This window comes from Enhydra lutris, unplaced genomic scaffold, assembly GCF_002288905.1.
Source record: "Enhydra lutris kenyoni isolate GAN:26980312 unplaced genomic scaffold, ASM228890v2 scaffoldscaffold94, whole genome shotgun sequence".
Classification (NCBI taxonomy): domain Eukaryota; kingdom Metazoa; phylum Chordata; class Mammalia; order Carnivora; family Mustelidae; genus Enhydra; species Enhydra lutris.
In genome coordinates, this window is record NW_019154178.1 from 3472577 (window position 1) to 3495617 (window position 23041).

General features: G+C 47.0%; 2 protein-coding genes across 2 annotated transcripts; both read left to right on the forward strand.

The window, feature by feature from the left end:
* Positions 1 to 3723: 3723 nt before the first annotated feature.
* On the forward strand, positions 3724 to 7627 carry LOC111139021 (T-cell surface glycoprotein CD1c-like). Its single transcript, XM_022491113.1, has 6 exons — positions 3724 to 3784; positions 4306 to 4572; positions 5233 to 5511; positions 5716 to 5994; positions 6331 to 6421; positions 6566 to 7627. Exons 1-6 carry the CDS (start codon positions 3724 to 3726, stop codon positions 6585 to 6587), a joined length of 999 nt encoding a protein of 332 aa, XP_022346821.1. The 3' UTR covers positions 6588 to 7627.
* A 6283-nt stretch (positions 7628 to 13910) lies between these two features.
* On the forward strand, positions 13911 to 16763 carry LOC111138941 (T-cell surface glycoprotein CD1b-like). Its single transcript, XM_022490964.1, has 5 exons — positions 13911 to 14178; positions 14844 to 15122; positions 15335 to 15613; positions 15944 to 16037; positions 16706 to 16763. Exons 1-5 carry the CDS (start codon positions 14172 to 14174, stop codon positions 16725 to 16727), a joined length of 681 nt encoding a protein of 226 aa, XP_022346672.1. The 5' UTR covers positions 13911 to 14171; the 3' UTR covers positions 16728 to 16763.
* The last annotated feature ends 6278 nt before the right edge of the window (positions 16764 to 23041 follow it).

Below are 23041 nucleotides of genomic sequence, written 5' to 3' on the forward strand. Positions count from 1 at the left end.
AGGTGAACCTGGGGGACAGGCAGGACGAGGACTTCTGGGCACCACTGAGGCAGGCAGAGGAGCCTGGGGAAGGCTGGTGCCTGAGGCCGAGCACTGGCCACCCTTGGATGGCCAAGACTCTCACCTCTGCCTGCATTCTGATGGCAGATGGCCGCACCCATCTCAGACCATCCTTTTGGGACGGCGTGTACCCACAGGCACTCTCACCCCCTTCTCTGCCCACGTCAGTATGAGACGGATATACTCAGGAGGAGTCCAGAGTGTTTCTTGTGCAAATAAGTGAACTATTTTAAGCACAAGCCTGATATGAGCTGTTAGGGTACAGAGTTGACCACCCCTCAATTAGACAGAGAACACTCTCGATAATGCAAGTCACACAGTGAGGTTTACTTGACAAGCTTAAGCTTGGGCCCAAGTATACCCGACACAGCAGAGTAGGGACTTGGACCCCGAGGCTAGTTAAGGCAGGGGTTTTTATGGGTCATTATAAGAGGCTTGGGGCAGGGGGAGGAGGAGAAGTTTCAGACTTTTCTGCAGTAGGCTGATTAGCTGTTGCCGGGCTGGTTACAGGGTTAGGTACTTTCTTGGAAGTGTTTACAGGGTTAGGTATAGCTGTTTTTCCTGGAAGTGTTTACAGGGTTAGGTATTCCTGTTACTAAAACAGGGTGGGGGTCTCTGGAACTAAAGCAGGGTGGGGGTCCCTGGAACTAAAGTAAAGTAGGGGAAAGTTCAGCCCTTGGGCCTGAGATGGCTGCCCAAGCTAAGATGGCTGTACTTATGCTAACCCACTCTTACAGAGCAAGTTTACATTAATTTGGCACCGAGGCAGAGTGCCCAGTAGATGTGAAGACGGTGCCGGCTGCCCCGGGTCACGCTCCAGCAGGTGGGAATGAGGTCAGAGGGGAAGAGGCACGTGAAGGAGCTGGGAGCAGGCAGGGGATGGCTCCCAGGAACGCAGGTTTCCAGCTTCTGTTTGGGTGACTGGCTGGACACAGCCCCGTTCTGGGCTGAGCTGTACCTGCTCTCCTCATTCCCCTGCGGCCGAACTTCCCCACATACTTCTCCTGCCCTTCATCACTCCGTATTCTTTCCTGGGGCAATCACATGGATTGCATCACGGGTGAGTCCAGGAGAGAAAAGGGGTGTAAAACAAGTCTCCACGCCTTCTTCCCATGCCCGCAGGGTCATCCCGGTCTCCTCTAGCCTGTGTAGACTCTGGCAGCTTAGCCCAGCCTAATCTCACAGTCACCTTCCCCAAATTCTTGAGACTAAAGTGCAAGACAGGGGCACCTGGGTGGCTCAGTGGGTTAAGCCTCTGCCTTCGGCTCACATCATGATCTCAGGGTCCTGGGATTGAGTCCCGCATCGGGCTCTCTGCTCGGCGGGGAGCCTGCTTCCTCCTCTCTCTCTCTGCCTGCCTCTCTGCCTACTTGTGATCTCTGTCTGTCAAATAAATAAATAAAATCTAATGAATAAATAAATAAATAAATAAACTGCAAGACACTTTGAATTCCAGGGAATTCTCTCTTCCTGGCTTCCAGACAGCTGCCTTCTCGATATCTCCTCACATGACCTTTCCCTGGTGCCAGTGGACAGGGAGAGAGGCAGGGAGAACACTGTTTCTTCTTGTGAGGTCCCCGTTAGTGTCTTGTGTAACCACAGTTACTTTCTAGTGGTCCCATCTTCAGACAGAACCCTACTGGGAGAGGGTTAGGCCTTCGGTATATGAATTTTGTTGGGGGAGGGGCACAAATAATCAGTTTATAACAAGACCGCTTCATTTGGGGTTCACTGTCCGCAGAACCACTTGGGCTGCACACGTCACGGGAAGTCACTAGCGGCTTTATCAGAAGCGAAGCTGACAATCTGATGGACGATCTTGTGCTCTGTATCTCTGCCTTGTTTGGTTCTGAGCTCAGGAGGGGGAAGAAGGCTCATTACCTGGGTCTACAGGCTCTATGATACTAACCAGTATGGACGGTTGGGTTGCAGTCATAAGTGAGCCTGAGGACCTCAGCGGTTTGCTTTCTGACACCAGCACAGAGCACGCGGCCTCTGTCTTGGGGCCGTCATCCCAGGCAGTGGGATGTCCGAGCTCTGCAGACCAGGTGCTCCGAGGCCAGCATGGGGTCTATGTCTGCAGCACCACATATCCCGCCGGCTGGACCTCTGTGGCCCTAACCCCCCCAGGAGGGAGCAGGAGGGCTGTGTGTTTCCTACGGGGGAACGTGATAACCAGACGGCATCCTGCGGGTTGTGGGTTCCTAACACCAGAGATTGCCGCTGACAAGAAGGTCCGGGGGACGATGGGATCTGGGGGCCGTGCAGGATCTGGGTGGGGCTGAAGTTGTGGTTGGTAGTTCTTGGAGGAGTTCGTGGCACACAGAAATCGCCCCGTATCCGTGGTCGTAATAGAAAGAGCTCGCTGATGGCAACTCCAGCTTCACTGCTGATGCTGCCAACTGTGGGAGAGAAATGGCTGCAAATGGGATTTCAGTCAGTGTCCACTGCGCTCGGTGAGCTCTGGAAGTTATTAAACGGAGCTGTAATAGCATGTGGCTTGGGTCTTTAAAAGATGGGCTCACATTAACCAATCAGAACCATTGACAAATCCCCTGGCACTTCTCAGTGTATCTTCGAACACTCACAAACACCACTCCTCTTTGACAATGTGTTTTTGTCGGGTCACAGTCCTTACTGTCCGTGAGAGCGTTCACAACCTCCCCTTGTGTGGGTCACCTGAAAAGCTGCACCTCTGACCCCCCAGTCCCTTGCCAGACATATTGTCCACCACATCCTCAGGCTGGCAAGCTCAGCCCCCTCCCAAGACTTCAAATTACAGACACTCCAGCAGCCAGGAGGTCAAAAGGCCTCTCTGGAGAACATCGTTCCTGCGCCTGGCACGCTAGACCCTGAAATGGCAATTATCATGATGTACTTCATTCCTTGGTTTAAACACACCCATCCATCTCGGTATGTTCACTCGCCTCCTAAGACACTTGGTACCAGGCACATGCTGGGAGACTTTCTAGTGAGTGAATATATGGTCTGAACTCAAGAGGAGGGCATCTGCTTTGTATTTTTGATGGTCTTATGCTCTGGGGTGGCTGCGCTTTCATCTCTAAAGACAGTGGAGAACCGGCTATGGCTTAGACATGTGCCTGGGGAGATGGCAGAGCCTAAGAACCCCGGTCCTCCCATTTAAAAGGAGCCAGCGAGCCTCAGGGAAGGAGACAGGTAGAGGGAAGGAGGGGGCCGTGAAGATACTGAAAAGGGGAAGAGGAGGATGGAGTGTCCAGACAGGAGGCAGGAGGGGACACAAGCAGAGCTAGTGGAGAAACTGGAACTCTGATCTGTTAGGACAAGCAGGGCTTGGCGACACCGCGCTGTTCCTGTGTTTTGTTGTAGTGAGATGCGAGTCTCTGAGAGGTACAGAGACCTTCCAGCGTCACACACAACTTCGAGGAGGGAATCAGGCAGGGGGGAGGCTGAGGACGAGGAGAACAGCTGGAAGCCAGGCTGGAGGACAGCTTTGGTCTGAGCTGGAGGGGAAATGAGAGCCAGAGTAGGAGGCTGGAGGTCGAAGGAGCAGCAGATCGTCTTTTGTTTCAATTAGCAGTTGGTGGGGGGCACGGCTTGTTGGTGGAAAAAGGAAGTGAGAGCAGAACACCGAGGGGCAGGGCTGCTGAGAACAGAGGGAGCTGAGAATTGCCTGCAAGTGAAATGCCCTCTCTGGAGCTTGTCCTGCTAGCTGCTCTTCTCCTCGCGGGTGGCAGCGCGGAAGGTAAGAGCTCTGACCGCTGCCCAGTCCCTGATCCAGGTGGGGTGTGCTCGCCTCTCCCAAGGCAGGTCACGGTTCTCAGGTCACCAGAGTGCTCAACCCTGAGGGTTCTTGTCTCCAGGTAAGGCTAACTCTCTGAAAGGACGTGGTGAGTACGGGGCACCAGGTGAGGGAAATGCCATCACTAGCCCAGTCATAACTTGTCTCCCTCCCTCCCTCCTTCTCTCATTTCCCCCTCTCTCCCTCTTTTTCTCTCCCTCACTCGCTCCTTCTCCCTCTGTCTCTGACTCTCTCTCCTTCTCTCCCCCACCTTCTCTCTCTGTCTCTCTTTCTCTCCCTCTCTCTCCCCCTTCCTCCCTCCCTCTCTCTTTCTGTATTTCTCTCCTTGCCTCCTTCTCTCTCTGTCTCTCGCTCTCTCCCCAACCCCACCTCTCTCATAACTGGCTCACTTTCCATCTTCTCCTTCCTGCTTGCCTCCCTTTTCCCCTTAAATTACCTGACCCTCTACCCTTCTCTCTCCTCAGCCACCCAGGAGCACATCTTGTTCAGTGTCATCCAGATCTCATCCTTTGCCAACCAGTCCTGGGCACAACATCAGGGCTCAGGTTGGCTGGGTGACATGCAGAGTCATGGCTGGGACAGCGAGCCTGGCACCATCATTTTCCTGCACACCTGGTCTAAGGGTAACTTCAGTGATGAGGAGCTGATAGATTTGGAGCTGCTGTTCCGTGTCTACTTCATTGGATTCACTCGGGAGACGCAAGAATATGCAGGTCAAATGCACTTTGGATGTGAGTGCAATCCAGTCCATTAAGGAAAGCCCTCAGAAAATTCCTCTATTTCTGGGCAACATCCCCATGCCCTTCTGGACCACTGTTCTGTATTCCTGTCCTGCCATAAACATCTCCATGCATACACTTCTTGGGAGTCATTGCAGATGTTGACTCCTCAAGATTTCCTGGACTCTTGCTTCTTCTGACTCCTTTTTTTCTTGTGTATTTTCATCTTGCCCCAGTGGTCGCCCTTCTGTGGTAAAACACAGAGACACACAGTTGTCCTCCTGCCTTAATCTGTGATCTCTTCCTCCATTCAGTATCTTCCAAGGTCTACGTCCACAACCCAACCCCCATTACGGCCCATGTTATGTGCCCCGGAGAGCTGTACCTGAGGCTCCTTCACATGGGCTCTTGCCCCCACCCTCACCCTCTGACCTGCAGCTCACCTAGCATTTCCCTGACTTCTTCGAGTCAAATTCTTAATTCTTGGCATGTATCCTTTACAGCCCCTTCCCCATCCCACCAATTTTCTTCCTTGTTCCTGATCAAACACATCCTTGGCTTATGCCCACACCCCTATAAATTCTTCTTGCTCCACTTTTTAATAAAGTTCTTATACTGTTTCTCTCATTCACCCCTCCCACAAATCTGTTTCTCCTTCTTCCTTCTTCCTAGATCCTATTGAAGTACAGGTGAGAGCCGGCTGTGAGCTACATCCTAATGACACTGCGGAAAGCTTCTTACAGGCAGCTTATGGTGGATCGCATTTCCTGAGTTTCCAAGACATGTCATGGGTGCCAGCTCCAGAGGGTGATAGCAGAGCCCAGAGTGTCTGTGACCTCCTGAACCAGTATGAAGGCATCAGGGAAACAACACACAGGCTCCTCACGCACACCTGTCCCCGATTTGCCCTGGGTCTCTTCGATGCAGCAAAGGCGGATTACAAGAGGCAAGGTTTGTACACCCCTTTCCTGAAAGACTTTTCCATACAAGTCTTGCCCCTTTCTACCATCCCTTTCAAAGTTGGAATAAGGAAGAATTCAAGACAGATAAGGTTGCTGGGTACAAGTTTCCTAATCTTGTGCACACTGATGTGGCTAAAGACCCCTAAGCTGCGCACTAGAGACCCCATCTGAATACCTCTCATGCCTTCTCCAGTGAAGCCGGAGGCCTGGCTGTCCACTGGCCCCCGTCCTGGTCCCAGCCGTCTGCTGCTGGTGTGTCACATCTCTGGCTTCCACCCAAAGCCTGTGTGGGTGATGTGGATGCGGGGTGAGCAGGAGCAGCAGGGCACCCAGCGAGGTGACATCCTGCCCCATGCTGATGGGACGTGGTATCTCCGAGTGACCCTGGACGTGGCGGCCGAGGAGGTGGCGGGTCTGTCCTGTCGAGTGAGACACAGCAGTCTGGGAAACCAGGACATCGTCCTCCACTGGGGTGAGAAAGATGGGGTCTGTAGGTGTGCAAAGGTGGTTGTTGAGCATAGAGGTTAGGGCAGAGGAAGGTTTCATGATGCCGGACGAGGTGGGAGCAGTATCAGGATGGAATGAATGAGAGTGACTTCAGGAGTGTAGGGATGGACCGATGGAGCACAAGGGGCGCAGATGTGAGAGACTTAGGCAGAGATGAGCAGGTGTGAGAGCACAGGGACAAGGCCGGTGGAAGACGACTCTCGTACCCAGCGCACATGTTGACGTGGGGGGAAATCAGGGGGCAGAGTAGAACTGGCAGTGGGTGGAGAATGACATTGGTGTGTCTCTCCAATACCCACAGGACAGCACCTTTCCGTGTACTTGATCCTGTTGGCCGTGACAGTGCCCCTAATGGTTCTGGTAGCCCTCGTGTTGTGGTTTAAGAAGCGCTGGTGAGTCCTTTGTGTTTCCTCCTCTCCTCCCTGTATCTTCGTTCACATTCCATTTTTACCTCTCTTAGTGTCTGTCTCCTGACACTCCCTCACCCTCACTTGCTGCCTCCAACGCACCCAATAGCTCCCATTTCTCTTTCACAGCTCCTATCAAGACATCTGGTGAGCTGCCTCGCCATGCCTGCCCCAGGGCCCTGGAGCCTAGGACCACAGAGTGATGGTGCTGTTCCTTCCATCTTCCATTTAATTTTTCCCTGTTTCTGCTTTATAGTCGCTTGTTCACATGAACGAGTTTCGTTCTGTAACTGTGTGGAATGTCTTCCTTGTCTTCTCCATCTGTTCATAGTCCTCCTCTTTGGAGGCCCGTCCAGATTTCATCCTGCAAGGCGTTCCCTGACCCGCAGCTGGGAAGCCCTTCAACTCTGCTACAAGTGCACCTCACTTCTATGCTGCATATGGTCACTTGGGTCTTTCTTCCGCTTCCAGGGTGCAGGCTCCTCTGGGACACGGTCATGATGAAGGTTCATTTCCTGTGTGTAGTACATGCTCCATGAAAATCAAACCCAAACAAACCGAACCCATGTTAGAGTCAGTGTCGTGCTGGTAGACTTTCTTCGTGATGTTCCTCCTTCATATGGCTGTAGCATTTGAAGGGCTGACACTTCCCTTCTTGTGCCAGTGTTTCTTAGTTGGTCCAGAAATCCCACATTCTTTTCGCTCCTTCATTTTCTCCCTAATTCTTAAGGAAAAATGCAGGTTACAGATCTTTCCTGGCTTCTCCTTTGTCTATGCAAAACTGCATGTCTGGCCACGGATAAGCAGAAAACTGTGACGAGCTTTGCTCTCTCTTTGGTATGTGTGCAACGTTCCACACCTCCAGGAATATGAAAGAGCTCCACATCCACCATGGCTGACTTATTTCCCTGACATCTGTGAAACTTCAGTGGCTCCAGTCTTTGTGTCAGCTGGAATCACTGCTGTAGGCAAGAGTCGCATTGACCTTTGATTCCTGCCATGGACCGCTATTTTCCTACAAACTCCCTGGACTTGGGCCTCCCCTGTGGAGCTCCAAATTTGGCCTTCCCTTCTGGTGACAGCAAGACTGCATGTCCTCAGCCTCTGGGATCACTGCACAGGGGTGGGGGAGCAGTTCTGGGCTGGTCACGAGGGTACAGCAGTTTCTGAATAAAGTACTTCTCAATCTGCTGCATGCTTTTGGCCATTTTGCGGAATTCTGAAATGGTTTATTCAGAATTTTATGTCCAGTATTATCACTGATCTTTAGGGAGAGAGTGTGCTGAGTCCCTTACCCAGCCATTTGGGGTGTCCTGCTCCCCATAGACAGTTTGTAGCATTATAAATCAAACGAGAGTTTCAGTTCCTCCCCATTGAAAGCGAAACACAGCTATACGCAGAACCATTTATCAAGCTGGTGACAAACCACAAGTCAGGAACTATTTCAAGAGACTTTAAAGCATAACAATTTACTTCTTTCCAGTGATATATCCCACGGTCAGAAGATAATACTTAAATTGTTTTCGATAACCGTATTGCTCATGATAGTGTTGGTGTTGTTCTAAGCCCTCTTGCATGTATGGTCCAGCGGGATACAGGGTAGAGTGTGGGATGGGTGACTATGTAATTATATCGATCTACCAGCAACCAGGATTTTCTGTAGGGGGAGAAGAAATTGTTGTGAGATAAATGAGTAAAACTCTGTGCTTCTAGACATGAGTTGAAAGTATAAATATGAACTCATTACAGTATTCTTTTTTCCCCTCTGTGTCAATCTTCTAATGTACCGATGTTAAAAAAGGACAAAACAGAAAGAGTTTTACATTGACCGAGTGGAGATCATCCATTCCATACAGCCGTGTTCACAAACCCTGTGGCCAGACACAAAGTCAGGGCAGGTCCTGGGGTGCCTGGGCGGCTCAGTCGGTTAAGCTTCTGCCTTCGGCTCAGGTCATGATCTCAGGGTCCTGGGATCGAACCCCACATCGGGGGTCTCTGCTTAGTAGGGAGCCTGCTTCCTCCTCTCTCTCTGCCTGCCTCTCTGCCTACTTGTGATCTCTGTCTGTCAAATAAATAAATAAATAAAATATTTAAAAAAATAAAAATAACTGATAACTTTATATCAGGGCATATCAGGGGGAAAAAAAAAGGAAAGGATCCCAAATCAAGATGGGACAATTAGAACCTCACAGAAACAATGACTAGGATGGAGTCAAGCATTTCAAATATGCTGACATTCCTGCACTTGCAGCAGGAAAAGTAATTCATTGGTCACCCAGGAAGCTAGACAAACAGTTCGTTCTCTTGAAGACTGGCAGATAAATGGAAAGGATCAAACATTTATTCTGTCCTAGGCTAGCTCAGCATAACGAGACAGTTATTTAGGAGAATATATCCTTTTAGAAATATTTTAACTAATAAAGAAGGTGGAATACCTTTGTGTACCCCTGGAGAAATACCTGATGTAGGCCAGGTAGTGTCAAGGTGTGTTCAGGGGTACCTGGAAGCTCCTGACCTCCGCCCAGAGGCTCCATGAGTTCAAGACCGTTCTTACGACAATACCACGAGGATGTTTCCATGTGTATTGTTCTCCGGAGACTGTAGGCATGTCATGTGGCATCAGACGGGATTTGGAAGCAGTTATGAAAATATAGCTGCCTTCTATCAAGTCAAATATTAAAGAGAATGGCAACTACAAAGCCGCTATTATCACTATATTTTTAAAAATACACATTCAGTTTATTTTAAGTTAGTAAATAAACACATATTTTATTTTATTTTAAGATTTTATTTATTTATTTGACAGAGAGAGAGATCACAAGTAGGCAGAGAGGCAGGCAGGGTGGGGCAGGGCGGGGAGCAGGCTGCCTGCTGAGTGGAGAGCCTGATGTGGGGCTCGATCCCAGGACCCTGAGACTGTTGGGGCCGATTCCACAATAAAACCTGTTAAACCCCTAGGGCCTGCCTGGGTCTACTTAACCATAGGAACTCCATGTTGCCTAGGTAGAGATTTTGTTGTTTAATAAACGCCTCAGCAGTTACTGATATCAGTTCCAGGTAACCGTTACTAAAACACACACCTAAAACAAGGCCAGACAGGTGGAAACATCTAATCAGCCAAAGCCACATACGTAGAGGTCTGCAGTTGTGCCCTATAAAACTAGCTTGTAAGACTGAGGGGTCGTTGCTCTCTTTGGAGGCAGCCCTGGCCGGTCAGTCTGACTTCTAATGCTTGGCATAGAATAAAGCTTTGCATAACTTTCACTTTGTCTCAGTCTCATTCCTTTGATAACGGACCCAACAAGACCATGACCCGAGCCGAAGGCCCAGGCTTAACCCACTGAGCCACCCAAATGCCCCAGTAAATAAACACATAATTTAAAAATGTATTCGCTTTTCCTTCTAATACAGTAACTCTGTAAAATTCTAACCCTCTCATGTGGTCAGGGGAACGTAAAGTGATTGAGCTGCTGAGGAAAATGGTTTGGCAGTTCCTCAAAAAGTTAACCAAGAATCAACCATTTGACCCAGACTTTTCACCTCTAAGTATAACCCCATAACAACAGAAAACAGATGTTCCAACAAATATGGGTATGCAGCACTATTCACTGTGGTGAAGGAAGAATCAGCCCAAATATCCATCTGCGGATAAAGGGCGAGACAGATGTGGTAGATACATACAACAGAACATCATTCCATCATAGAAAAGGAAAGATACAATGATGCAACGTGGATGAACCCAGAAACACAATTCTCTGTGAAGGAAACCAGACCTGACAGTGCTCGTGTTGTGTGTTCCATGTATATGAAAGTCTCAGAATAGGTAAGTCCATGGACATGAGGACAGTTATCAGTTAACAGGAGGTTGGCATGCGGGAGGGCTGGAGGTCGCGGATGCATGTTGGATGTGGGATATTCTCTTGCAGAGACAGACGTTTTTGGGAAGTCGTTAGAGCTCATGGTTGCACACCATTGAAATGTGCTAGATGCCACTGGATTGAACACTTTAAAACAATTTTATATTGTATTTCACCTCAATAAGAACCAAATAAGGAATTAGATAGTCACGCTGTGATGTCATATTCACACTATGGTGTGAAACTCCGGACTCTAAGTACAAGATGCTCCATTTTGAAAAGAATGGAAGGAAATGTGGAAAATCTTTGGAGATGAAAAATGGCCTACAAAGTCATAACAAATAGAATACTAGAAGTTTCCTCTTCAACAGTAGATTTGGGATGATAATAAGCTAGAATTTGGCACTTGAATTTGAAATTCAGACGTACTCAGACCTGTACACGCTGTCGGGATTGTGTGGACCTCACCGCGAGCATTCTTCATAGACAGATGGCAGCAGAAAGCAAGCACCCCCGCAGGAACAACATCACATAAACAAAGAAGAAGTCAAAACCCAAAAACATGCAGTTTGGTTGGACCCACCAAGAAAGTAAAAAACAGTGGGTTTTCTGCTCAGTCTATCTCAGAAATTTGAACCTCTCTGTGTCCCAGTACTGGGGAGTTGGGTCACTGTCACAGGAGTCAGCCCCTTGAAGATCAAATTTGAGGTTCTTTCTGACTCTTAAGCATCTGTGGGCCTTGGGCTAAATTAAGCCAATCGTTTCCTGAACTTACAAGGGAGCCTGTGAACTGACTCCCAAGTCTGGGACCGGGCAGGATGGGCGATGAGAATTTGGATGGTGAAGAGGTAGCGCAGAGCTGCTGCAGATGCAAACAGTAGGTGCCCCATTAATACTTGCTGGATAAATGAATGAGTGCATAATAAACAAGTAGGTCAAGACACACGTGTAGTTTTTGGATCTGTTGTTAATTTTTATTCTTTGGTTAAAATCACAGAACTTGAAAGAAAGCAATACAACGGGCTGCTCCTTTGCTCACTTTCCTCTGGCCAGTTTAGGGCCCCCAGGTGCTGTGACCAAGACTCCCACGCAGAACGTGCACAGCAGGGGCCTAGGGCAGCTGCCTGCACTTCGGGGGAGGGGCGCCTGCTGGCCCCTAGTCTGCAGAAATCTCACGTTTGGCTCCAAGATGTTTATCTTCTTTGCTTTTGGGGTAGAATTTGAGGGTTATATTTCTATTGTGGGGATCTTGGAGGACTCAGAGGTAAGTTTTCACCCATTAATCCTGTTCTCTCTCCTTTTCACCAGCAAAGGCAGGACCTCGTCATCTGAGCTTCCTGACCGGAGTACACTGGATGTCCAGAGATCCATGTCCCCTCAGGCTTTTGTTTGGGAGCCATGGGCCATTTGGGGAGGAGAATTTATAGCCCGAGTGTGGAGAAGCTGTGTCACAACCAAGCTTTGTGTGTACCTCTTGCAGGAATGCCTGAGGTCTGGTTTGCATGGAGCAGGGGTGGTGGTGAGAGGGGCAGCATACAGTGGGGAGGAGAGAGGGGTGGCAGAAGCACCTGTTAGGTGCCTGGCCCTGGAATGAGGCTGAAGTTCTCAGGTTCCCCTTGAGTGTGCACCAGGATACGGAGGGCAGGCGCTCACGGTCATGCACCGGCATCCTCTCCCAGCCCAGCTGCCCTGCCTCCCCGTGCTGCCATGTGGCTCTCAGGGGAGTATCTGTCCTGTGGGAGAATCAGTCTGCTCACTATGCTCACACACCACTAAGTTTTAACATATGTGCATGCCAGCGAACCAACAGCGCACCCAACAGAGTCTTGGGCGCTCTATTCAGACTCAAGGCTCGCAGAGAAAAGAAAAATGACAATGTTGACGGCAAGTAAGACTAAGTCTCTGCTGTCATTGGCTGTGACCCAAAAAGCAAATGAGCTTATAAGAGGAATTGGATTTCCGGAATATTGCCCTGGCTCACATACGTTGTGATCAGTCTTGGATAAAGGCTGCTCTTAATATTGTGAGTCTTGGATAAAGGCCACTCTTAATATCGTGAGCCATTTATTTCCAGGCATAGAGATCGTTACAATCCTCATTTTGCATTTTTCATCTACATGAATGGATCATCTTGGTGAAGGCCCCTATGCTTGGATGTTATTACCACCTTTCTGCTAGATGATATGTAGATCTATGCAAATTTGTCATTTCTTCCTGATTGGAGAAAATCCAAGGATTCTCTTTACAGCTAACATTGATTAGGGACCTAATAGTCCACTCAGTGATGCTCTATATATTGTTACCATGTGCCAAGGGCGTTCTCAGAGAAGACAGGACGGCGTCTTAGGACAACCGCCTCTAAACTTTTGGTGAGAAGTGACAAGCTCCTTGGTCACCTAGTGATCTTTCATTTAGTGTCAGAAAGGCCAAAATGCAGATCGAGGTTGGAGAGAGTCTCTATTGCTTGTGAACCTTCTAGAGAAATCTACCTTTGACTCCCTAGGTTCTCTGGGCCTCAAGAAGATTTGTTACTCCAAGCTCCAAAGCTAGAGAGCTACTGAAAAGAAGACCATATGCCAGTAGAAAATGTCACTTTCACTCTCACAAATGGCTGTGTTTTAAGATCAGTTTTGTTGCATTGTACACGGCAGTGTTGATCGTATTTGATTTGGGGTTTGGATCTGTAGCACGGCACTCTGGGTGGTGTCTGCAACACCTTGCCTTTTTGTGAGTGACGGTCAACATACACTCCCCCACCATGAGAACGTGGATGAGAGGGATGAGGCAGAGGGATGACATGAGCAACAGAGACAACAGGGACCCTGAGGACACGGGGACTGGCGACGACAGAGGGCCAGTGTGGAGAGACTGGGAGAAGTTTGAGCTGGATGGATAAACCTAAAGCTTCCTTCCAGGTCAGAGTGAGCTCCAGGAGCTGCTGACATGACCCTCTTCTTTAGGGTGGTGGAAGGACAGGACTGGGCCGGCAACGTGACCTGTCAATGTCACGGCGGCTCTTCTAAGATAGTAAGTACGAAGGGACTAAAGATGGGGGAGCAGCTGAAGGCCGGGGAAATAAAAAAGTCAGTGTTACAGTCGGGCTGGAGTGGAAACGAGAGGCGAGTGGGAGGCCCGGGGCTGTTGGAGGTGCAGCTCTCCTCCCCTGGTTGGCGTGTGTATAACTTGCTTCACTCAAAGCCCAAATGTCAGACCTGGAGATCTGCCAGCTGAAGAGGAAGTCCCTGTTGAGCTCTGAGCAGAGCTGCTGAAGCCTGAGACCAGCAGCGGCTCCGAGAGTCTCTGGGGAGATGCTGCTCCTGCTGCTGGTGCTGTCCATGGTTTTCTGCCTGGGCCATGGCGGTGAGGAAGGTGGGCAACAGGCCACACCAGCATGGGGACGGAGTCCAGATAAAGCCCTGGAGGGTCAGGCTTCGCCAGCCCCGCCCACCACCCTCCAGACCGGGGAAGGGGGTCTGAGGCCCTGGGGACGAATGTCTTGGACTCTGTTGCTCTTCACACCCTGGGTCCCTTTTCTCTGGATCTTCCCAGTGTCCGTCCTCTCATCGTCCCCCGCTTCTCCCTTTCTCCTCATGTTTGTCACCCTTCCATTCCCCACAGCCTTTCAGGGGCCCACGTCTTACCACGTCATCCAGATCTCGTCCTTCACCAACAGCAGCTGGGCCCAGACCCAGGGCTCGGGCTGGGTGGGCGACGTGCAGATTCACGGCTGGGACAGCGCCGCGGACAGGGCGGTCTTCCTGAAGTCCTGGTCCAAGGGCAACTTCAGTGACGAGGAGGTAGCGGAGCTGGAGGAGCTCATCCAGGTCTATCTCAGCGGGTTTGTCCTGGAAGTGCAGGACCACGCCTCCGAGTTCCAGATGCAGTGTGAGTCCAGTCCTCCGACACGGGGGTTCTCAAGGACTTTCCTCTCCCCTGCTTCAGGCTATGACTCCCTCTGATTCCGACCCCCCCACCGCCAGCCAACACACACACTTCCTGCATCACCCAGCTGCACGCACACACTTCTCTGGAGAAGTTGCACCCCTGACCCCACACCCCCACAGAGCATTCCACACTGGTCCTGCTGCCCACCCTCTGCTCTGCCAGGTGAAGGTGCCCCTTTGTCACAGTTCCGGGTTGGCTCCTGGGTAACTTGCTTCTCTCAAACCCCAAGCAGGATGCCCCACTTGTCTTCCCCAATGCCTGAGCGACCTCTTCCTACAATCCCCCTCTTGGAAGCTCCTGCCTGGCCCTCTTTCCAGTGCACTCCTCCTACTGACCCTGGATGGCTGCCCCCAGCCTCCACACTCAGCCCCCTCTCCCCTCTGACCTCATACGTCATCTCACCTCCTTCTCTACCGTTAGTGACCTGCGCATGCACCTATCCCTGGTTCTCAGCTTCCTGAAAACTCTCGGATTGCTGTGAGAAGATTTGGGCTCATCATATCACGCCTCAGACCTTTTGCATCACCCAAATCCCAAATCCCAGGTTCTTCCCTCATCTCTTTCTTCTTTGCTTCTTAGTAACTGTCCACTTTCCTTGTGCCTAGACCCCTTTGAGATCCAGGGCATAGCCGGCTGTCAGCTGCACCCTGGCGGGGGCACCGAGAGCTTCCTGCGGGGGGCTCTGGGAGGACTGGACTTCGTGAGCCTCAAGAATTACTCCTGTGTGCCCGCCCCAGAGGGTGGCAGCAGGGCACAGCGCATCTGTGAGCTCACTAGTCAGTACAAAGGCATCCGGGACATCGGGGAGAAGCTCCTCTTTGAAACATGCCCTCGGTATCTCCTGGGCGTCCTCGATGCAGGGAAGACAGAACTGCAGAGAAAAGGTTAGTCCCATTCCCCCCTAAGGCTTTTCCCTTTCACTTCCCACCACTTTCCTTAAATTGAAGAGGAGGTACCTATGAAGAGAGGGACTTAATCAATAATCTGGTTTCCAAAGGAGGAGAAGGGGTCACTGTCCAGACTTGTGAGTTTCCAAATCCCTGTCCTCTAGAGTAGAGTCATAATCTGATACTCTTCCTACTCCTTTCTGTCTCAGTGAAGCCCGAGGCCTGGCTGTCCACTGCCCCCCGTCCAGGTCCCGGCCGTCTGCTGCTGGTGTGTCACGTCTCCGGCTTCTACCCGAAGCCTGTGTGGGTGATGTGGATGCGGGGTGAGCAGGAGCAACAGGGCACCCAGCGAGACGACGTCCTGCCCCATGCTGATGGGACGTGGTATCTCCGAGTGACTCTGGATGTGGCGGCCCGGGAGGCAGCTGGCCTGTCCTGTCGAGTGAGACACAGCAGTCTGGGAGGCCAAGACATGGTCCTCTACTGGGGTAAGAAAGAGCTGGGGCCCAGATGGGCATGGGGGAGATGGTCCTCAAGCATAGAAGGAGGCACCTGCCACAGGTGGGATGACCCATGAGAGGGGGCTGGGGAGGGACAAGAGGAGGGATAGAAGGAAGGGAGAAGGATGGAGGGATGGAGGGGGAGTGGGAGGGAGTCAAGGGAGGGGAAGGGGGAGAGGGGAAGAGGGCTAGAGTAGGGGTGGAGGGACAGAGGGGACATACATCAAGAGTAGGTGACCATCAAGTAGGAAAAGGAAGGCCAGAAAATTCAGAGAATGGGTTTTGAAGTGACATCCTGCGTCCTTCCCCAATTTTCAGGAAACCCCATCTCTGTTGGCTTGATATCGTTGGCAATAATAGTGCCCCTCTTGATCCTTTTGATTGGTCTTTCCTGTGGGTTTTTGAGACGCTGGTGAGTTTTTGTTTTTCATCTTTTTTGTCTGCCTATCGGCTCTTTCAACCATTGCCTCAATCACAACACCTTAGCCTCAGTCTCTCCACCAGACTCTCCCCTTTCTTCCCAGTCCCATCTTCCTTACATAAATCTATTGTTTAAATTGTGGTAAACCTACCCTCATAAAACTTAAAACCTACCATCTTCACCATCTTCAAATACACAGTTTAGAGGTATGAAGTACACTCACATCTTTGTGCAACCGATCTCTAGAGCTCTTCTAATCTTGAAAAACTAAAAGTGTATACACATTGAACAACGCCTCCACCGTCCCTGCTCCCCAGGTCCTGGCACCCACCATGCTATGCTCTGTCTCTAGGAATTTGATGACTCTGGAGACCTCATATAATTGAAACCTTTAGGAGTTGTCTTTTTGTGGCTGGCTTATTTCTCTCAGCACAAGGTCCCCGTGGTTCATCCATGTTGTCCCACATGTCACAATTTCCTTCCTTCTCAAGGCTGAGTAATGACATTCCTTTGCACCAACACAACACACTGTTTATCATTCATCTTTCGATGGATGCCTGGGTTAATTCCATGTTTTGGCTCTGTGAAAAATGTCACTGTGAATATGAGACCACAAGTGTCTATTCTATAGAGATATTTTTTGCTTGTGTTCTCCACAGGTCATATCAGAGTATCTCATGAACCCTTGTCATGACTCCTCTTCCATCTGGAAGAAGCACCCAGAAGCCTAGAAGCTCAAGCTGTCAGCCTCCTATTTCATCAAACAATCCTGTTATTTGATCACGTCGAGTTCCCATAGGATGCAAGATAAATCACTACTTACAACTAACAGAAAAGTAATAGAAAACCGTCAATTTATTATGAGATGGTATCAATAGTACGGTCGCCCTGATCTACATGTGAGATGTGGAAAAGAATGTGTCTTAGAATAAACGTAATATGGTACACAACTTGCGGGTGACGTCTCTTTGGTTTTCTATTTTAAAGCTTTTTTTGTTCTGCTTCTGCTGAAATGTCCTTTGTCAAAGTAAGCTAACGATAATCATGCTGCGATGGTTGTATTTGCAGAGCTGCTGAGCATGCTTGCCACAATGTCTCTGTCTCTGCCTTGATGACTTTCTAACCCTGGAGGCACAGCTGAGATGCTTCTTCCTCCAGGAAGCCTTCCTTAGTGCTACAGTGGAAGTGTGGCATCACGCAGAGATCTACTTCACTCTGTACCCATGGCGTTGAGCTACTTCTGACTTTCTTCTCCCTTTACTTGTGAGTTCCTTGAGAGAAGAGCTTGCCCCAGGTGGATCTCTGGCAAGATCTCTTCTGTGCATGAGCATTTGCTCATTGAAAATGGTCTGAGTTGATGTAATTGCCACATTGACGGGCTTTTTTTTCAAAGTTTATAGCTTTTCTTCTCCCCAACCCCGTAGTTGATATTCTCAATTTCCCTCTTTCTAAGATATTTCTCAATTACAAAAAAAATACCATGCTCTACTCCTTTCTGCCCTGAAGCCTACTAGAGAAAATATCTCAAGTCCTTGCTGTGACCACAGTCCAGCTGCTGAGATTCTGGATGGGCCCCTGCTCCCCATGTTCCAGTGAGGAGGAGAAGCAGGATGGAGGAAGGCGAGTAACACAGCAGGGGGTTAAATACCCCCGTGAAAGACTCAAGAGGGATTTTTAAAAAAAATATCTGTGCTGTAGCAATTCAGTCATATTTGATTTACATTGATGTTTCATCATTCTTTTGCCTCTTCCATAGTTTTTTAGAAGCCCCATTTAAAAAATTCAAACTCATTTTTATTAAAACAGCATGAGGAGGAAGGACGGGGAAACTTTGAGTGTATTTTTTATAGAAATTTGGGAAGGGAGGTCAGAATAAGCAGAGACTTTGGGGAAGCTGAAAGTACTGGAAGCAATTTTCCCATTCGAGGAGAATGTGAACTTTAGGATTGGGGAAGGTTAGGAGAAATACGTAGCTTCCTCTCTTCTCCGTTAGCACAGCTGGTCACTCTCAGGACACATTACACTGCACCTTACCTTAGAGCGAGGCACACTTAGCTACCACCTGGGGCCCCAATGAGTGTGTTTTTTGGAGCGTGATGATGAATTAGCAGCAGGACTAGTACCTATAAGCTTGCTAGCAACAGAAGTCTTCAGGCCTACCCTAGACCTCTTGAATCAGGAAATGCAGGAATAGGAACCAGAAATCTGTATTGTAACAAACATTTCTGCTCGTTCTGATGTACAAATATGTTTAGAAACGCTTCTCTAAAGATTTCTCAGCATTGTACTATTGACATTTTGGGCCGGAAACTTCTCTGTTAGGGAGGGTTGTCCTGTGTGCTATAGGATTTTGAGCAGAATCTTGGGCCTCTACCCACTAGATGCCAGTAACACTTCCCCAGTTCTAACAACCAAATGCATCTTCAGACATTGTCAAATGTCTCCTATGGAGCAAAATGGACTCCAGATGAGAATCATGGTCTAAGATAATGAACATAACTTCATCCCCCTGCTTAGTTAGAATAACTGGTTCATAGTGTGTATGTGACCTAATTTGGTCCAATCCAACTAGAGCCTGAGTTTCCATTTGGTGGTTGAGGAAGGAAGGGCTCTCTCTTTGGATGGCATCATATGCTTTCAAAGTTCAAAACTTCGCTATAGAGTTTTGTTCCAAAAGCAAAGCTGACCCAGGAATGGAGTTCACAAATAAAACAGAATGATGGAAGAGAGGGCCAAAGGCCAGATCAAGCTATACCTGCAGACTGTCCTCCTCTGAGTATCTTAGTTATTGGGATCTAACACGTTTCATTTTTCCTTTTGAATCAATTGGGCTGGAACTTTAGTTGCTTAAAAATTCTGATAGTCCTGTGATCTCTGATGTCTTGCAATAGCTCCTTCATTTTCTTCTTATACCTTTTATTTACTCTCCTTGTCGCCTCCCTTCTCCAAATCATCCCTCCAAGGTGGTTTTTTGGGCTTATGATTTTCCTCTGATTGTCCTCCTAGAAAACCTCAATGCACCCATAATTTAATTATGACCTCTGAATGAATGGCCTTCAGAAATAGATCCTCACTCTCAAATACAAGGGCTTTCCAACTCTTTTTGAGGGAGTGTGTATGTGCACATGTCTGTGCAATTTCTGCTAGTATATAAAAATATGTTTAAAATATTTTCTCTTTGCTTCTAGTATTCATGTTAAATTAACTTATTATGTTTAATATTTTATCGGTAGATCCTTTGGATTTTCTATACGTAATCTCCTGACATCACTAAATATGAAAATTTCAATTTTTTTTTCCAATCCTCCATCTTTTACTGCATTTTCTTGTCCAATTACACTGACTGTGACCTCCAGTACACGGATGAACAGAACTATTGACAGCTGACATTCTCATCTTTTTTTTTTTTTAAAGGTTTATTTATTTATTTGGGAGAGAGAGAGTAAGAGCAGTGGGCGGGGAGGCAGAGAGACAGGGAGCGAGAATCCCAGCTCAGCATGGCGTCAGATGTGGGGCTCAATCCCGTGACCCTGAGATCACGACCTGAGCTGAAACCAAGAGTCGAATGCTTAACAGAATGCACCCCCCAGGTACCCCCCATCTTTTTACTTATATCAGACAAGAATTATTCAGGAGTTAATATTAGTTATAATAATTGCTGTGTGCTTCATGTTCACTTTTTTAAAAATCAGATTAAGCACTTTTTCAAATTTGATAAAAACTTTTTATATTCCTTACTACTATGGATAGTTGTTGAAATGTATTAGGTGCTTCTTCTGCATTTCCTGAAATGACGACATGTTTTATATCTTTTTTCTCCTGAATGTTAGGAATCACACTTATTGATTTTCAAATGATAAATTAAAATTATGTTTCGATGAACTATCTTGTCATAATGTATGTATATGGATTCAGTTTGAATATTTTATTCATTTTTTAGAATAATGTCCTTGTCAGGACTTTTTGCTTCATAAAATGATTTGGAAAATCTTTCTTTGTATCTATTCTCAGGGAGATTTTGTAGTTTTTCTTTTTTTTTTCCCCCTTAAATATTTGGCAAAATTTATCATTGAAGTCTAATACATTGTTTTTGTTTGTTTGTTTTGGTGTGGGAAGGATTTTAAATTTAACTGCTAATTTTTAAAAATACATATAGGTTTACTCAAATTGTCTATTTCTTTTTGTGTTAGCTTTGGTAAGTAAGATTTATCCAGGTTGTTCCAATGTCCAGTTGCTTATCAGCTTCTTCATAATGTCCTTATTGTCATTACCATCTTTTTACAAGATCCTGGAAATTTGTTCTTTCTTTAGTTTGTTCTTTCTGTTTCTCATTTTTACAGGGGCTCATCAATTTTATAAAGTTTTCAAAAAGTAACTTTTGGCTTTTCTGGTTCTCTCTATGAGCATATCATTTTAGTATTTCCCTCCTTCTACAAACATAACCGGAGATATTGTGGGTTTACTTCCATACCACCACAATGAAGCAAATATAATAAAGTGAGTCAAACGAATGTTTTCATTTCCCAGTGCATATGGAAGTTACATTTATACTATACTATAGGCTAATAAATACACAGAAGCATTATGTCAAAAAAATGTACTTATCTTTTGTTTTAAAATGTACTTATCTTAATTGAAAATATTTCATGGTTAAAAAAGCTAATCATCCTCCAAACTTTAAGCAAGTAGTAATCTTTTTGCTGCTAGAGGGTCTGCCTTCATATTGGGGGCTGCTGATTGATCAGGGTGGTGGTTACTGGAGGCTGGAGTGGCTGTGACAATTTCTTAAATTAGACAACAGTGCAGCTGGCTGCACTAGTAACTCTTCCTTTCACGAAGGGTTCTCTGTAGTATGTTATGCTGTTTGGTAGAATTTTACCCACAGTAGCACTTCTTACAAAATTGGAGTGAACCCTCTGAAACCCTGCCACTCTTTTAGAGAACAAGTTTATGAAATATTCTAAATCCTTTGTTGCCATTTCAAGAATCTTCACACCATCCTTACTAGGAGTGAATTCCAGCTCAAGAAGACATTTTCTTTGCTCATCCATAAGAAGCAACTCCTCATCCATTTGAATTTTATCATGAGATTGCAGCAATTTAAATATAATAATAATGAAAATGTTTGAAATATTGCAAGAATTACCAAACTGTGACACAGACGCCAAACGAGCAAATGCTGTTGGAAAAATGAACTGATGGACTGGCTCAATGCAGGATTCCAAAACCCCTTTGATTTGCAAAATATGCACTATCTGCAAAGCACAATGAAGTGAAGCTCCATAAAAGGAGGCATTTTCTTTGCATTTAACCTGCTGTAATCAACAAATTCCAGCGTGTGCAAGAGGGGGTTTCCCACACACAAACACCAAGAAAGTTTCTGACACCATTGGGATGTCCTACAACAATTCAACGCAATTGTATCTATCTGGAGGGAGCATCAGATCCCACCCATCAGACTTTCAGCCCTTCTGAGACTGCACATCACACTTGAGATGCTAGTTGCAAGTTTAGGTGGTCACCTGTGTTTCTGACCATCCAGCTATAGATGGGAGGTCCCATGACTTCTTCCCTGGGTTCGATCCATTTGCTGGAGTGGCTCAAAGAACTCAGATAAACATATTATTTTACTAGATCATCAATTTATTGCAAAAGAATATCACTCAGGAATAGCCAGATAGAAGAGATGAACAGGGCAAGGTGTGGGAAAGACCCTGAAGCTTCTTCCATGTCTTCCCGAGTGTACCATTCCCCTGAGTCTGCATGTGTTCCCCAACCTGGAAGCACCCCAAACCAGTCCTTCTGGGTCTTCATAGAGGCTTCATTACATAAACATGGCTGATTAAATCACTGGCCATTGACAATTGATTAAACCTCTAACCTCTCCTCCCTCTCCTAGGATCTGGGGCAGTGGGACTGAAAGTTCCAATCCTCCAATCACAGGGCTGGCTCCTAACCTAAACACGGCCCCATTCTTAGGTGCAATCTAAAAGTCACTTCATTAGCATAAAGATTACTCTTAACACTTAGGAAGTTCGAGGGTTTTAGGAGCTCCATGCCAGAAATGGGGACCAAGTACATATTTTCTATTATAAATCATAATGTTACTTCTAACTTCTTAATGTAGATGCTTAAGCAATTTATATTCAGTCATTATTTTCTTCTATGTATTTCTAAGTCTAAAAATTCCTCTTAGGGACACCTGGAGCTCTCAGGCAGTTGAGTGTCTGACTCTTGATATCAGCTCAGGTCATGATCTCAAGGTCTTGGATCAAACTCTGCGTGGGGCTCCATGCTGAGCACGGGCCTCCTTAAGATTCTCTCTCTCCCTCTCCCCCCCTTCCCTCCCTCCCTCTCTCTCTCTCTCTCTCTCTCAAAGAAATAAAGACAAAATGATAAAAAATAATAAATAAAAATAAATATTCCCTTTAAGCAGGGATGTTGCTGCATATCAGAAAGTTTGATAAGCGGCATTGAATTTGTCAGTTCAATATATTTTCTCATCAACATTAGTTATCTGGAATTGGTATTTCTGAATTTCTAGACATGGAATAATTTCTGGTTCTACTTTCATCTTTGATTTTTTTTTTAGTTTAATTCCACATATCAAAAAACATTTTGTATGGTTTTAAACTTTTGAAATTAATTCACATAATTTCATGAACAAACGTGTTGTCATTTTTTTAACTTCACTGACATATCTTTGATACATAAAAATCACAGACGTTTAATATCTACATCTTTTTAAGCAAGAAATTGAATATTTATTTTTAATTTATTAAAAATTAATATTATTTAAAAATATATTTAAAAACAAAACAACAACAACACTTAACATGGGATCTATCTTCTCAGTGTATCTTCAAGTGCACAATTCCATATTGTTAACTCTAGGCACTAAATACAACATATCAGGAAGACTTATTCATCCTGCATGACAGAAACTTCATATCCGTTAAAAAACAATTCCCAATCTCCCTTCCCCTTCCGCCCCA

Coding starts and splice junctions, on each gene's coding strand:
- LOC111139021 (XM_022491113.1), top strand. CDS start 3,724: ATGCCCTCTCTGGAGCTTGTCCTGCTAGCTGCTCTTCTCCTCGCGGGT. Junction 3,785..4,305: donor CGCGGGTGGCAGCGCGGAAG/GTAAGAGCTCTG, acceptor CTCTCTCCTCAG/CCACCCAGGAGCACATCTTG. Junction 4,573..5,232: donor AGGTCAAATGCACTTTGGAT/GTGAGTGCAATC, acceptor CCTTCTTCCTAG/ATCCTATTGAAGTACAGGTG.
- LOC111138941 (XM_022490964.1), top strand. Junction 15,123..15,334: donor GACAGAACTGCAGAGAAAAG/GTTAGTCCCATT, acceptor TTTCTGTCTCAG/TGAAGCCCGAGGCCTGGCTG. Junction 16,038..16,705: donor TGTGGGTTTTTGAGACGCTG/GTGAGTTTTTGT, acceptor TGTTCTCCACAG/GTCATATCAGAGTATCTCAT.